Below are 15,306 nucleotides of genomic sequence, written 5' to 3'. Positions count from 1 at the left end.
ACACGCCCGACGGCGCGGCCACCCCGAGCTCACCTGCGCAGGCATCGCCCCCCGGCCCGCCCCGCTCCGCTCCGCTCCGCACCTCACCTCCTTCCTGCGGCTGGGCGCGCCCGGGCGGGTGAGCAGCGCCGTCTCCTCGCAGACCACGGCCACATCCTCCACGAAGACACAGTCAGGGAGGCTCTCGTCGGCCGGCAGCTCCAGCACCTGCAGCCCCAGCTTGCCCCGCAGCACACCCACATACAGCTGATACTCCCTCTCCGCGCGGGCGAAGTCTACCTCAGGGCCCGCCGCGCTGCGCAGCGCCTGCCGGCACAGCGACTCGGGCAGCGCCCGCACCACGGCGTGCGTGCAGCGCCCGAAGGCGGCGGGGCCGCCGCCCAGCCCGGCCATGCTGCGCGGCACGGACGGCGGAGGGGGACGCGAGGGACGCGCGCCCGGCGCTGCCGGCGGAGAAAGCGCCGCCCGCGGCCCGGCCGCGCCCCATTGGCTCCCCACCAGGCACATTTCCATGGGGCCGCCGCCGCGCGCGCCCCCATTGGCTGGCGGCGGCGGCCGGGCCGCGCCATTGGCCGCCCCCGCGCGGCGCCGCTTACCTGGGCGGGCGGGCCTGTCGACCCCGCGGCGTGGCCTGAGGGGCGGCGGGGCTGCGCAGCCCGGTTCCGGCCGTTCTGTGCAGCGGCACAATTTCGCTGACAGCGTTCTAACCCCCGAGTCCAGTCATATTCTTACATCCATTCCAGCTGGGGTGGGCAGGGGGACGGTTGATGACCCTCCTGCTCGAGGGCGCGTTGGCTTGGCTACCTGCGAGCCCTTTGTCTACTCCTTCCCTGGTGGCACGGCTGAAGACCAGCTGGTTCATCTGGGTGACCAAAGGAAGAATATCCCATGACAAGGGCAGTTCCAAACACAAATCGTAAGGAAATAAGCCCAGCCGAATCTCTTGTCATGGCTTTCTACAGGGCACTCACTGGCAGAGCGTGTCCACCTGCTCGCACTCCTTTGCACTCTTCAAGGTTTCCACCTGTGTGGGGTCGGAGGGACAGCGGTGTTCTGCTCCACCTTTGCCTCAGGGCCTGAAACAATGAGGTTTTTCCACACTTTTCCCTACAAAAAACAAACATTTCCCCAAATTTCGTTTTCCCCAGGTTTTACCCTGGCTGGAGGTTGTCCTGGAGGAGGGCCAGCAGTTGCCAGAGCACATGTCTGTCTCCCAGGCAGTAGGCAAATGAGGCACTGTGCCAGACCTTGAGCCATTGGCAACATCCACAGCGCCAGCCCTCAGCTGTACTGCTCCTGCTCCCACGCCTCCTGAATATCTCCAAGGTCTGTTCTCACCAGAGCAGACGGGAAGAGAGAAGGAATACGAATTTTCCTTCCAGCTCTGCTTTTGCTGGCAAGGCTGTTTCAAGTATCCCTCGGGCCATGGAGGGGACCCCACTAGCACACAGCTCTGTGTTCCCCCTTCAGACCTCAGACAAAACCCAGGCAGCTGCCTTGGCCATGCTGTCACAGATACCTGCAGATGTTCAGCATTTGGGAATGTGGTTAATGAATAGCATGAAGGAAATACCAAAGTGTGTTTCTAAAATGGCAACTCACTTGATTTTCATCTGCATTTTCCACAGGTTCTCCAAATACTCTGTAAAGGCCGCTTTTAGTTAATGTGTGTAGGCACAGTTATTTGAATAACTGTCATTCGCTGAATAATGCGCAAATATTACTTGTGCTTAAACAAATGGACAGGTAATTGAGTTGCTATCATGTAGGACATTTCAAATTCTTGAAAAACCACTACAAGCAGTATTATACTGTCTCTGGTATAATCCTTCCACCATCGTTAAAGCCTGTTTGAACTTATTACATATTTGGGATATGGCCATTGGCACAGTTTGGTTTTCTTTTAATTAGCATTAGTTTTAGCCAGAAGAAAAAGTGCTACTATCCAGTCATTTTAAAACTTGCCACAGTTCCTATCAGAAAAGGTACTGAAAATAGTTTTCCAGCAGGCAATGGATTGGAAAGTTATAGTCAATACAGATTTCTTTGACATCCACAATCACCTTATGAACTTGTAAGTGATGCCAATTTTTAGATCTCACTGAAATTACAGGATATGAGGTGATGCTGTACTGTGATCTCATACATACATGACATACTCGCTAGGACTGTGAGGCTTGCCACAGAGGCACAATCACCAGCCCAGCTCAGGTGGCCGTGGCTGCTCCCTGGGAGCTGGTCAGGAATCACTTCTGACAGCTTCTCAATACCTTTATGGGAGACAAGGCTGGAGGAAGGAGAATCTCTTTATGAGACACAGTGCTATGAGACAGTGCATGCTAGGCACACAACTGTATATTGGCAATACATATTGTTAGCTGTTTAAACAAGGTGTTGGAACTAATGAGTACAGTAAAAAAGTAATCTGTATTCCCATAAATGTATAAAACTGTGCAGTTTAAATATAAATTAAGATCTGTTTTCTGATTGTGATTATTGTTCTATTATTTATGGTGAATAGAAAGGCATCATTAACAATCTAGAAACAGATGCACCCAGAGCAATATTGTGCATATTTATAATAAGATTATCAAAATATCAATTTACTCACAAATTAACATTACGAAATAGAATGTGTTCACATAAACTTATGGGAGTCACGTTAAAATTCATCATATGCAGTAATGTAAAATAGGTCAGCTACAGGCATCAATGTAGTATTTAAATATTGTCTACCTTGTTGACCATCCAGTATTTTCCTGTAACTATGTCCTGCTGGAGAGACTAGTATAAAAGAGCAAAGCTGCCCCCCAGCAAAGAAAAAAGCTGTGTCACACTGTGGAAGTCATACAGAACAATGAAAACTATGCTCCTAACAGAATATGGACTGCAGACCACTTAAGCAGTATCACAAAAAGATGTATTTGGAAAGGAGAAAATACTTCATACAGAGAAGGATGCAAATCCAGGTGGCTTGTGACTGACACTGCACAGAGTAATCTGCTGGCAGTGACAGGAAGAAGAAAATTGCTTTGCAAAATGTACTTGAGGGTACATATGTGAACAGTACATTCGCTTTCGGAGAAGGGAATAGATAATGAAACAGGAGACATGGTTTAAAAGTTATGACAGAAGAATGTTGATACCCAGAGTGAAATTTTATCCATTTGACAAAAAAAAAATATAGCAGCATATCAATAAAATTATAGTTTTTTTCACAGCCACGACTTGAGAACAGTCGGCAGCTATGTAAAAAATTACCACAAAGATGAAGGCAGTAATTTCCACAAGGCAGAAGGCAAGCAACAGACTTAAATTGTATCAAGGAAAAGTACAGGAAACTTTCTAACAGTAAGAGCAGAGAAAAAGATTGCCTGGTAAAAATGTGCACCCTCTATACCAGGTGTTTTTAAGAGGAAACATCTTCCAGAAGCAAAAAGCCAGAGATGGGGAAGAAGGATGGATAAGGAGAGGTCCCTTCCAGTCTTGTGTTTCAGTTATTATTTTTACACTGGATACTATTGTTTTAGTGGAAAAAGCTATGTAATGATGAGTCTAACATGCCCAGTAGCAAATGCACAACCTTTACATGGGTCACTGAAGGTCAGAGATGGCAACTGCTGTTGAACAGTTTGTGTGACCGTGACAAAGGAGAATTTGGATCACCGCTGAATACAAATGCATACCACACAGTCAATTGCTCAGGCATAATAGGCAGCTACAAAGTTGGAAAACATTTCCCATCACTTGCAAATGCTGGAACATCACCGCTGTCCCTAAAACCTTAATGGACATCTCTCACTCTATTAATTAAATGCTACTTGAAACTCCAGTCAGTGAAAAGCTGGGACAAGCCAGCAACTGAACCATTCAGTTCAGTCACCAGCACATCCCACTGTGACAAAAGGAATCTGCACCAGAAAGATGGAGAGACACTGAATTTCACTTTTGAAAATGAATACAAGTTGAAGTGATTTCTTCAGCTCAATAGAAAACTGTGCAACTACTGCACAGCCAAACGCCATTATTAACACTAATCTGCTGGAAAAGCTCCCATTATGATCAATGGATCATTCTCTTAGAAGAGGTACATCATCAGATTTTACTCACAGCCATAGAAGAGAAGAAAGTTGCTTTAATCATTCCTTAGGTGCACAAACAGCAACTCAAAGGGGTTTTCACCCAGGTAGTTGTCAGAAGTTTTCTCTTTCTGCTCTTCTACTGTAAAGTAAAAAACCACAGTGACTCAGTGAGGCAGTATTTCTACTAAATAATTAAGTGTCTGGGCTCCTCATCTAGAGGAGCTGAAGACATTGGGCAGGCAACAAGTCATTTCACTTCACCCCACTGCATGGACAAGCTCCCAAGTGCTTTTACATTTTCCAAATGCTGAACAGATTTGTTCGCCATCTATTCTTTACATAACAGATCACTTCTGGAAGAAGAGACCAGCTTCTTCTGGGTGGCATAAATCAAGGGGGCATGTGCCAGCCTGTAGAGAAGTCCATCTGGGGACCAACACTTTCCCTTGCCTGAGTTGAACCCATGCTATCTCAGAGTCTTACCAGGGTCAGATAAATTCTATAAATAGCTGGTTCAGGGGAAACACAATATTTGTTTTGTCTCCTATGGGACAATGATCTGGGCGTTTCCTCAGCTGGCATTTTGCATCCTGCAGAGAAGGAGGAATTCCCATGAACTGACAGCTACACAGTTGTTGGGAGACAAAGCTGTCAAAGGGTGATTCTTTGTAAGTCAGCTTGGGAGCATAGTTGCTGTGACACATGGCACCAAGCAGCCTGGACAACACACAGAGGCACAGGGCATTCCTCACATTTGCAGTCTTCCCACATGTTTTGTTACAATAGCTTGCAGTTATTGTGTACAACCAGAATCAACTTCTGGATTTACTTGACTGAGCAAACAGATCACTGAGGCAAGTGCTGCGGGATTCTGACTGTTTACCTTCTGTTCTCCTATCTCCTCACCTTCACCATGCCTTATGGCCTGTTTTACCCTTCTTTCTATGCAGAAGAAAAGTCACTGTTGAATTTTTTAAAAAAGCATAGGTTAGGTACCACAGGTATGACCATGATGAAAAAATGAGATTAGTAGTCTGTGGAAATTTATGCTGAATTACACAAGTTAACATGCCTCTTACAGAAAATGATAGAAATGCACCATTTGTGTCCCTGATGGACAGACTTCCCAGAAATATGCCAGAAATGCTACTCCAGCTAAGAGAAGACAGAGCTAGGATAAGTGCCTTGCAAATAGTTCTTCTTGTGACTCCAAAACAACAATAAAACTATTTCTGCCATCAGACAGCATTTTAAATAAAGCATGCTATTTTATAAGCTTGTCAAGAAAGCATCAGCTCTAGCAGTAGAAGGGGGCATTCACACTTATGCAGCTACTGTTCAATGGGTCTCATGAATCCAAAACCAGCTGCTGTGAGGTGCTGTAGGTGCCCACTGTGGGGCTTCCTGAGGGAAGAGTGGGATAAAGCCTTTGGTAAATCACGGCTGCTAAACTGGGCTGCATTGATACAAGAGGAAAAATGCATATGCTGTGATCTTTCCTTTCCTTCATATCTACCATCAAAACTATGTTTGATTGCCTAAAAAAGCAAAAGCTTAGAAATGCTGATGGTGGATGCATGTTAGTATTTTTGAAAGGACCTGAGTCCTTTGCAATGTAACTTGAGTTGCCTTTTAATGTTTATCCTAAGTCTCCACTTCCCTGTTGTAGAGCACGTGGATCAGCTGGCAGCACCCTGCAGGTGTGGCAAGCTGTCCTTCTCTCGCATTGCCTGAAAAGCCCTCACAAGCTCAGCAGTAAGAAGCAGTGACATTTGGCTGTAGCACTTTTTTGTTTTTCATGGTTTGCATTTCTCATTCCTTCCAGGAGCCAGCTGCCTGAGAATTAATTCACAGCCTTTCTTATCAGTTAGGCATCTTTTGCCTTGATTTATACAAGCTTTGTACATTGTTGACTTGGTCAGTAACTTGCAACTATGCAACTATGAAGCTTTATATTTACCTGAAACTTGTTAAAGTGGAATTAGCTTTTATAGCCACATGAAACAGGATATATGTGTGCATATATATATATATATATACACACATTTATATATGTATATGTATGCACGTGAGCCAACAACTTTGTGGTTTTCTTTGTGTTCCTGCAAAGGGCAAGGAGTTCTTTTGCCAGCTTCCTTAGCACTGATATTAGTGCTAGAGACAAACAAGCAGATTAATACATCACAACTCAAGCTAAGAAAGTTAAAGATTTCCAATAGGCTTTTCTACAAATTTATTAGTGTGCTGTCCTAAGCGTCAGAGTTAAGAAGTTGTAGAACAATGAAGGATACACGGATCAGCTACAGTGTTATTGTATCCGGATGGCAATAACACTTGCCATAATTCATCACAGAACAGGCATGAAATGATCTTGTCTTCTTCAAAGGGGAATGTTTAATAGCTGTCTGCCCCACCATGGGAGTGCAATGGGTAGGTGCTTCCGTAGGAAGTAGGTAGTATGCAAGGAGTGACACCAGTTGGAAGGCTTGAAGAGGCAATGGGTGATCAGTGATCAGCTTGTTTCATTTGAACTGCTGTTCCTTACCAATTAACCAAGAGGTTTCTGAGTACCTCAAACTCACCAGCTGAAATAGAATGGAGAAATGGTGCACTTGAGGTGCAGTTCAGAAAGGAGCAAAACTACTCCCCACAATTTCACTGACAAGTAGCGCCACCGCACACGACAGAGATCGGAAGCAGCACAGAGGACGCTGCCTGCAGCAGATAAATCTGCAGCAGATAAACCTGTAGGGCACTGCCTTCAGAAGATAAACCTGTACTCTTGATACCACCTAACGTTTAATTCTGAGGGGATGCTGAGCTGAAGCATCTATGGGCTTTAAGGTCTGTTTTTCAAACGTCAGTATAAAGACCAGAGCCTATCTCTGTGTATTTGGTATTAGAATAATGTATCCTTGTAGTGCAAAAGCTTTTTTTATGATGTCCAATTGGAACCTCTCAAGGCACAACTTCTGCCTGATTTACCTTCTATATCTATTGAGAAGAATTTGTGTCCATTGTGTTTTTAACTGTCTTTCAAGTACCCATAGGTTGCTTCTAGTTCCTTTTTTAGCCTTCTCATTACCCAACCAAGCCCAGCTCCCTAAATCTCTTTCCCTGCCACCTGTTTCAGACCCCAAATTATTATGGTAGTCTCCTGCAGGGCAATCGCCAGTTTCTCAATCTCTCTCTTCACAGGGCAGCCCCAGACTGGACACAGTAGTGCAGATATGATCTCACCAGTATCAAGGAGAGGGGGATAATAATTTCTCCCAGTTTACTGGCCATGATCATCCTGGTGCAGCCCAATACACTATTTGCATAGTTGCAGGTTTTGAACCTGGATCCCACAGTAACCCTCAAATCCTTTTCTGCAGGGGTCCTGGTTCGTTCCTGTTGTGTACAGATCTATCCATTTGCAAATCTTTGCGGTTCTCCTTGTTGACCTTCATGAAGTTGCTGTTAGCCCAGTGCTCAGGTTTCACAGGGTCCATCTGAATTCTCCCACCAATCAGCACAACTCAAAATGAAGGTTTCCACCTCAACATATTCAAATCACAAAGAGAAAAATGTAGATTAAACTGATTTACTGCTGCTAAAATCAACGTCAACCTTCTATATATAATATGAACCCTCCTATCCTTTCACTTGGTTAGGAATAATTCTACCCCAAATCAGCTCCTTCCTCTTAGTTCCACGGAAATACGCCTATATTCAGCTCCAGGGACCTATGTCTAGTTATACCAGTAGAAGATCTCAACACCTTTTCTTGTGCTGTCTTGAAACTGATGGCTATGAGTCTTTTTTTCCCCTGAAATGCTGAGGACTGGTGATGACCTGTAAATCGGTTTGCTATGTGCTGCAGGTGTTCTGCACTGACGCACACACTTCTGTCTGATATGTTGATATTTAGATTTCTCTGTCCTTCAACATTTGGTAGCAACTTAATATTTTGTGGAAATCCAACTGCTTTAATTTTAGGTAGACATAAAAATGCTGCCAACCACGTTAGTGGAAAGGAATAAGTGTTGTCTCAATAAACTGCTAGGGGAAGTCAGTTCACATAGTGAATATGTCTGCCAGTAACTTTGCTGACCACATAAATTCGGTTCTGTGTGAAATGTATTTGTGAAATCAAATTAAGAGGACCAGTTATGCCTTTTACAATATAACTGCAAAGACAAAATCAGCACTGAAAGCAGAGACCTCTCACTGATTTCTCTGAAAGCTGTAACAGAAAATTTCATGCAGTTTGGCAGTTCTACTCCTTACTGCTATAAATATATATAGACTAGTGCCTCAAAATGCTCATATTCTTATTCCTTTCAGGATCAGGGAAGAAATACCATATGGTAATAAGTGGGGATGGAAGAAATTTTATTGTGCACCTAGATAAAATGTAATTATTTAATGATTATGACTATAGTTTAAGAGTATGGATAGATCTAAAATATGATTATCTGCTTAGTTTAACAGATGCATTAACACCAGGAATGGAACTATATACTTACTTATTCTTTTCAGTTACAAATAATATAAAACAGCTTTTTAATAGCATAGGGAAAAGTATTCTTTCGTTTATTTTTCACAGGAAAAAGACACATTTTTAAAGACAATTAATGGTTTCAGATGCTTCCACTTCTGAGTAGGCTTCTTTCAGGACCTGAAAGCCAAAGACTTGGGGAAGTACCTTGGAAAAAGCAACATCTGAAGTATCCTAAGTAGGACATACGACACCATGAGTCATTTCTCAAAATCTCTCCAGAATCAGTGAAGATGATAAGACGATGTCATGTGGGAAGCATTTTGTAACCAACAGTAGAACTGCTGTGTATAAAATGAGACTATAACCCAACTCTGAATAGCAAAGGGGATATGTCAATAACTGGTATATTTTAACAGCTATGTGAGGTACCAGATTACTTTTGCTGTGTATATTGTCACCTTCTGATTAGAAAGGGAGATACATAAACACACACAAAAGTAACATCATGATTCTACAATATTCTAATATGCAAGACATAATTCAAGATCTAACCAACCAACCAAAAATACATCATTTTCCTATTTTAAGTTTGGCAAATATTAATCTAAAACTCACCATTTTTATCTCTATTCTCTTGTTCACATAAAAGGCTTGCTTTCTGCTACAGGCTACTTTAATGGGATTAGTTACTAAAGTCAACAGGAAATAAATCACTCTTTCCAATAGGGCCTATTTGAATTGGACTTTTTTTCCTGACACATCAAGTTAAATCTTTCTTAAAGAAAAAAAAAAATCGAGATATAACTAGTCAATTACCATATTAATCCATGATAGACATTCCACAGATTCATAGAAAGGGACCTAGAAGGTCCTCGGCTGGAAGAGACCTTAAAAATCGTCTAGTTCCAACTCTCCTGCCCTCGGTAGGGACACCTTGCTCAAAGCCCCATCCAACTTTAAACACTTCCAAGGATGGGGCATCCACAACTTCTCTGCACGATCAGTTTCAGGGACTCACCATCCTTCAGTGAAGAATTTCTTCCAAACATCTAATCTAAATCTCTCCTTTTAGCTTAAAACGATTCCTTCTTGCCTGTGTAAAAAAGTTGCTCTCTTTTTTATAAGCCCCTTTTAAATACTGGAAGGCCACAGTGAGGTTTCCCCAGGGCCTTTTCTTCTGCAGGCTGAACAACCTCAGTTCTCCCAGCCTGTCTTCATGCGAGAGGTGCTCTCTCCTGGTAAATCGGAAGAAGCTGTGCACACATCTACCCTGCACAGGCACAGAATCTCCATTACATACACGATGTTAGATTGAGTAGTTGTATAAAAATGTCTGTGCCTAATGATGCTATTTGCATATTGTAAACTGCAGCAAGTGTGGGGTTTTTGATTGCTTTGCAAAAATAATTCTACCTCCTCTCTCTCTCCTCAACCTTTCCTTCCAAAATATCCCACTTATTTTTTTCCTAGTGACATTACAACATTTGTCCCTACATAATAGCTTTCTCTCTGTGTCTCTCTTTCAAGATCACGACCTTCACCAGCTACATGCCCCTGGAACAATGAAACTGTCGAGGACAGGAAAAAAATGAGGCATTTAGCCCATGAAATTTGGAAGCCTCCCCCAAAAGTGATCATGTTGACTATGGACATCTGTGTCTTCAAAGTGAAATGCAAAATCCACTTCTTTGATCTAATCCTCTGCTCAGTAACACCACATTTATAAACAAACACGTATAATATAAAATCAATATTAACTTTCTCCTGTTGAGCAGAGAGAGAAGAAGGCTCTTTCTGTGCCAATTTTATTTTTGGGAGGCAACTGGACATCACAGAAAGGAGATGTTTTATATAAGGACCTAGATAGGTGGAGATTTTTCAAAACTAACAGCACATTGTGCACTGCCAGTGTGGTAAGTGAGTCAGCTTTTACCATTAGCGCCTTGCAATTCTAACCACATATTTAGCTGAAATCCCACCTGAAATCTGCCGATGAAAGCAGCTTTAGCTTGCACGCAGCAGTGACAAGGAATGAAGATACACATCAGGCTGATGAGCACTAAAAAGTAAATTGTTTGTCCAGATGGAAATCAATAGCTCTCTTCACACTCTTCATTCTTTGGCAAGATCAGGAGCTTTGGATGGCAATTAAAGCTTACCCAGCTGCCAAGTGTCCTAATTACACAAACAAGAAATCCCACATTTCTCCTTTTACCTGAAATATCCTTTGTGCCACATTCATTAAGCTCATTACAGTCAGACCTCCTGCTGTTGCTAGCACTGATGTATATTTTAACACAAAACCCCCAAAGAAATCCTTGCTTGCACCGGGCCCCACCAGTAAGCCATCCTCCCAAAGCCCTGCAGATGCTCTGTGGTGGCCACCAGCCCCTGTGCCACACAGGGATTTTCACAAGGCCCTTCCGGGCAGTGTTTTCCCTCATCCACCCCATTTTCAGTGTTTTTCACCTCCCATTGAATTTTCCAGCCCACCCTCCCTTACGCAGGGCACTTCCCATTCAATCACTGCCCTCCTGAATACTCATTCCTTGGCCATTTGTTTCTTCTGCTCACACTGAGCTTCCCCACATCCTTTCCAGCCGTTGCCCTGCCCACAGAGGATGTGCATGGCTGGCCACGTTTGGGCTGTGTCCGAGGTGCAGTGCTAACAGGCTGTGCAAGGGCTGTGCACGCAGGGCACCCACAGGGGCTGCCTGTGGTCGCTCACCTGCATGAGCAGGTAAGCGGCTGCCCAGGCAGGCACGGCGCTGGCTGCGTGCAGCACAGAGAGCCTGCGAAAGGCAGCGCAGACTGGTGCCATTTTGACGAAATCATTTTGATCTGATTCTCTTGGAAATGAAGCCCAATCTTTTATGTATTTTGTAATTACAGTGTTCATCAATCCTTTGTGAACTGAAGCAGGTCTGGATTCTGAGGAAAGAGCAGATTTTACTTCACTTATAAGGAACAATATAGCAAAAATTTCTCATAGAATTTCATAATTACTTTAATTTTCCTGGCATGTTTTTGGAGCTGTATAAATGAAAGTGGCTAATGGACAGCTGAGTTTGAGCAGTGCAAACAGTTTCCAGGAATTCCTCCTAATTATCCTTGACCAAAATATGCATTTTTTTCTAGAAGTTTTCAATAAATCAGGTCTGAATCTAATGCAATTAGTGAAGCTGTGCAAAATATGATAACGAAAAGAGACACTAAATCTTAGGCCTCTTATTTTATCATAATGATTAACATTTTATTATGAATTAAATTGGAAAAACCTATTTAGTACCCATGGATCCAAATGCAAGGGGTCTAAAAAGCTCTAAAACCCCAAACGTAATATAGCAGTCCAGTCAGCCCAACAGCTCCAGACCACATTGCCCAAAACATTCTGTTGTATAAATCACTTTGTTTATGCACAAAATGATTAGATTATATTAAATAAGACTAGATGAATGGGGTTAACAATATCCACCATATGACAACTAAGTTATGGGAAACATCAAGGGAGAAAAGAAAGGGCTAGAGGGAATCCATCAGTCCCCTTGAGCCATCCATAACCTTTTAATTTACATCTAAGGAAGAGGAAGGTTAAAAAGACCATTGTGAACATTAAAAAGCATTAGCTTGTGTTATGCTTTTTTTTGGTGCCTTTAATAGCATTTTGGTTGTCATTTATTCTCAGCCTCTGGTGCACTGCTCTGGAAGGGCAGAGAGGTCTTAAAGGCAGGCATAAATGAATTTATACTGCTGGAGGAACACAGGGGTGCCTTAGAGCTAATAAAAATGGTCTCCACTATCAGAGAAAAAAAAATATTGAACAGTCAGTACCATTGTTGATGCAAAAAGTAGTTAGAAATTTCACTTCATCTCAATGTGTTATAGTTTACCAATAAATGCCATACTAATTCTCTTTTAATACAAATAATTCACATGCATATAAACCATTGCAAATAAAGCCTGATAGGAATCCTCCTTAAAAGAGAAAAAGACCATCTGTCTGCCAGTTAGGCACCAAAGGGATGCCCTGCTATTTTATAAAAGCTGCCAGTCAGTTCTAGGTGTGGGATCATCTATCACAATAGGCAAAGTGCCATCTCTCACACTGGTGAAGTGCTGTGTAATTTGCAGTGCTGTGAACATGGTTTGTAGTTATATTTGATAGGGCCACAGGACATGAATTACATAGTTTTTACATTTCGCTGCTACTGCAAATTCTTAACTGACATTAGCTCCTAGGGATTTTCCAGCAGGGATGAGGAGGAAGCGGGGGGGGAAAAGACATATTCTGAACTCTTTAGGAGACTTTACTTAAAAAAAAAAAAAAAAAAAAAAAAAAAAGGTTTAGGAAAAAGAATTAATAATGTCTATATAGCAATATTTTATTATTACTATTCTTGTTTTGTTGTCAGTTCAACTGGACAACATCCCAATAGGACTAGCGTGCCAAAGGACACAATTTTTAATTTTTTATTTTTCTTTTTTTAATGTCTAGGGCTGAAAGTCTCTGTCTAGATATGTCACAGCAAGACCAGTTTTCTTCTCCTATTTGTAATGATTTGTAAGCACTGCTGTCAGGGAATATTTGGGTCTGGAAACCAGGTCCGTAAAAAATGATAGCTTATAACCTCTTATGAACCTTTTGGGTGCAATATTGATCATACTTGCTGACTATTGTGACAAATACTCTCCAGGACACAAAGCAAGAAGGCCCTTCCTGCAGAGACCTTCACAATGGAGTTTGAGGAGAGAGACCCTAATCATAGTGCAAGAGTATATACCCTGAGATTCCCTGGGGTTTACTGTCATTAAGGAACCAGAGGCTGAAATGTCGGAATGCCAATGCCATCCTCAAACCCTGATCCCAGGGAAATGCTGAATGATTGAAGATTAGCAACTATTTAATCCATTTCGGCCTGGAAAGAATTTAAGAAGAATGAGAAGCTTGAATCAAAACTTGAGTATGCCTGAAGCTATCTTGACATGTTTGTGAAATAAATTCCCTCCCGACACTTTTCTATTATTTCAGTTCTTGGATCATCATTCTTTGCATGCTGGGACCAACAATGCCTTTTATTGTAGCCTGCCCAATTTTCCTCTTGCACACAAAGGGAAAGCTCCCTTGGTGAATGCCAGAGGCAAATACTGCTTTCTCAAAAAGTTACATGGGAGAAGTATGCTTTGGCTTTTGTTTGCATACTGTAATCTTCAGCCACACTGAGAGCAGGCTGAGTCATTCATAAATATGGCCTTTGGACTTTAAAGGTTGGCCATGCTTTTCAAAATAAAAACCTGTTAACACAATCATCCTGGCAAACGCAAGCAGTGGTTTTAAGTGAGGTATCACAAAGGACCCATCAGGATAAACACCCCACCCATAAACTGTTGCTCTGCAGTCTACAACAAGCAGAACCAAACCAAGAAAATGTTTTCAAGTGAAGGTGGTCTTGGAAAGGTCTAGGAAAACCTACGATATTTTTCACATACCATGGCTTGGGGAAGAAGTTTACAGAAATGCCTGACGTAGCTGAACTTGAGAATATGTGGACTTCTGTCTACAGCGGCCAGCTTAGGAAAGAAGTGGCATGCAAAGGACCAGCTCATGGATGAGAAGACTTCAAGAGAAACGACAAGGGCTGGTTGCAAATAAGAGAATAAGATTTGAGACCTAGGAAAGAAGCACAAGCTATTTTCTAAAGATAATGAAAAACTCAAACTTTTTCAGGGGCTTAAGGGTATTTAACTGCAAATTAACTTCCTTCACTCAACCCAGAATCAAGACCTGCTTAGAAATTGTTGCACTATTTTCTGTTGAGTAATCATAACATTTGAGCATCCAGCATACTTTGAGCACGGTGGCTGGGTGTGCATGGGATTGTCTCCTGTTAAATAGCACCAATGTCTGTCCTAAATGTCGTAGCACCTTTGCAGCTGGGTTTTGTGTACACCTGTTTAGTGGAGACCAACTCCTTACACGTGCCTAAATGCCAGTACTCAATTAAACCTGCTATTTTTATGAAAATGAGTTAGAAATATATAGAAGAGTAGCATAGAGTTACTTTATACAAGAGCCATAATATATTTTAAAATTTATGACTGGGATTGGGGTTGATAAAAGACTGAGGGATGACAGACAGACACCAAAGTCCTCCAAGCTCATGCAAGGAGTGGGAAGCAGCTGGTCCTTGTACTGCATGCTGGCTCACCTGCCTCCTAAGCCCCTTCTTCCCTTCCATTCATGGCAGTAGTCTCACCACCTCCCTTCCATTCAAGCTCTCTGACTTGGGTAACTTCCACTTCTCCATTTCCTTGCCCTTTTTGTCCTCCTAAAACATATCTAGGCTCCAATATTTCACTACAACTCTACTGACAGGTCTGGGCTGACCTGGTTGTGCCTGCAGAATGGTGCCACTTCTGCCACCCTGGCTCTGGGCCACCCCACTGGCTTGTAATGTTTCTTTTCAAATTGGCCAACTCTGGGATCCCTCAAAGCCACAGTTCCTCGTGATTCATCCCACCTTCATCAGGTTTGGGCTTCTCAGAGTAAGCCCAAGGTCAATGGGAGCTGCCCTAGGTCCCTCTGGCCTCAGTATAAATGCTTTTACCATCTTCATATCTACTTCTTGCTTCTCCTTTGAAAATCCAGCCCTGGCCTCATCAGACTCTAACACCATCTCTGATATACACACATCCCTGGTGCTCCTTCCAGGCTCAACCAGACCGATGTTCTCTTCTCTT

At 42.9% G+C, this 15,306-nt stretch overlaps 1 protein-coding gene across 3 annotated transcripts in view; it reads right to left on the bottom strand.

Moving 5' to 3' along the window:
• The window catches only part of DDAH1 (dimethylarginine dimethylaminohydrolase 1), a 97,060-nt gene that overhangs the window by 57,739 nt on the left and 24,015 nt on the right, over nucleotides 1-15,306 (bottom strand). The window contains exon 1 of one of the 3 annotated variants that reach the window (XM_042030295.1): nucleotides 88-426. The exons of the other annotated variants lie outside the window; for them this stretch is intronic. Coding sequence (XP_041886229.1) covers nucleotides 88-393 — 306 coding nt within the window. The 5' untranslated portion in view covers nucleotides 394-426. Of the gene's footprint in view, nucleotides 1-87; nucleotides 427-15,306 lie in introns of those variants that run through there. 3 annotated transcript variants of the gene reach the window in all.

This window comes from Corvus kubaryi, unplaced genomic scaffold (genome assembly GCF_017639235.1).
Source record: "Corvus kubaryi isolate FWS band 111438036 unplaced genomic scaffold, C.kubaryi_AGA036_p1.0 37334, whole genome shotgun sequence".
Classification (NCBI taxonomy): Eukaryota; Metazoa; Chordata; class Aves; order Passeriformes; family Corvidae; genus Corvus; species Corvus kubaryi.
The sequence above is the reverse complement of the archived record's forward strand: the minus strand, read 5'-3'. Positions and strand labels throughout refer to the sequence as shown.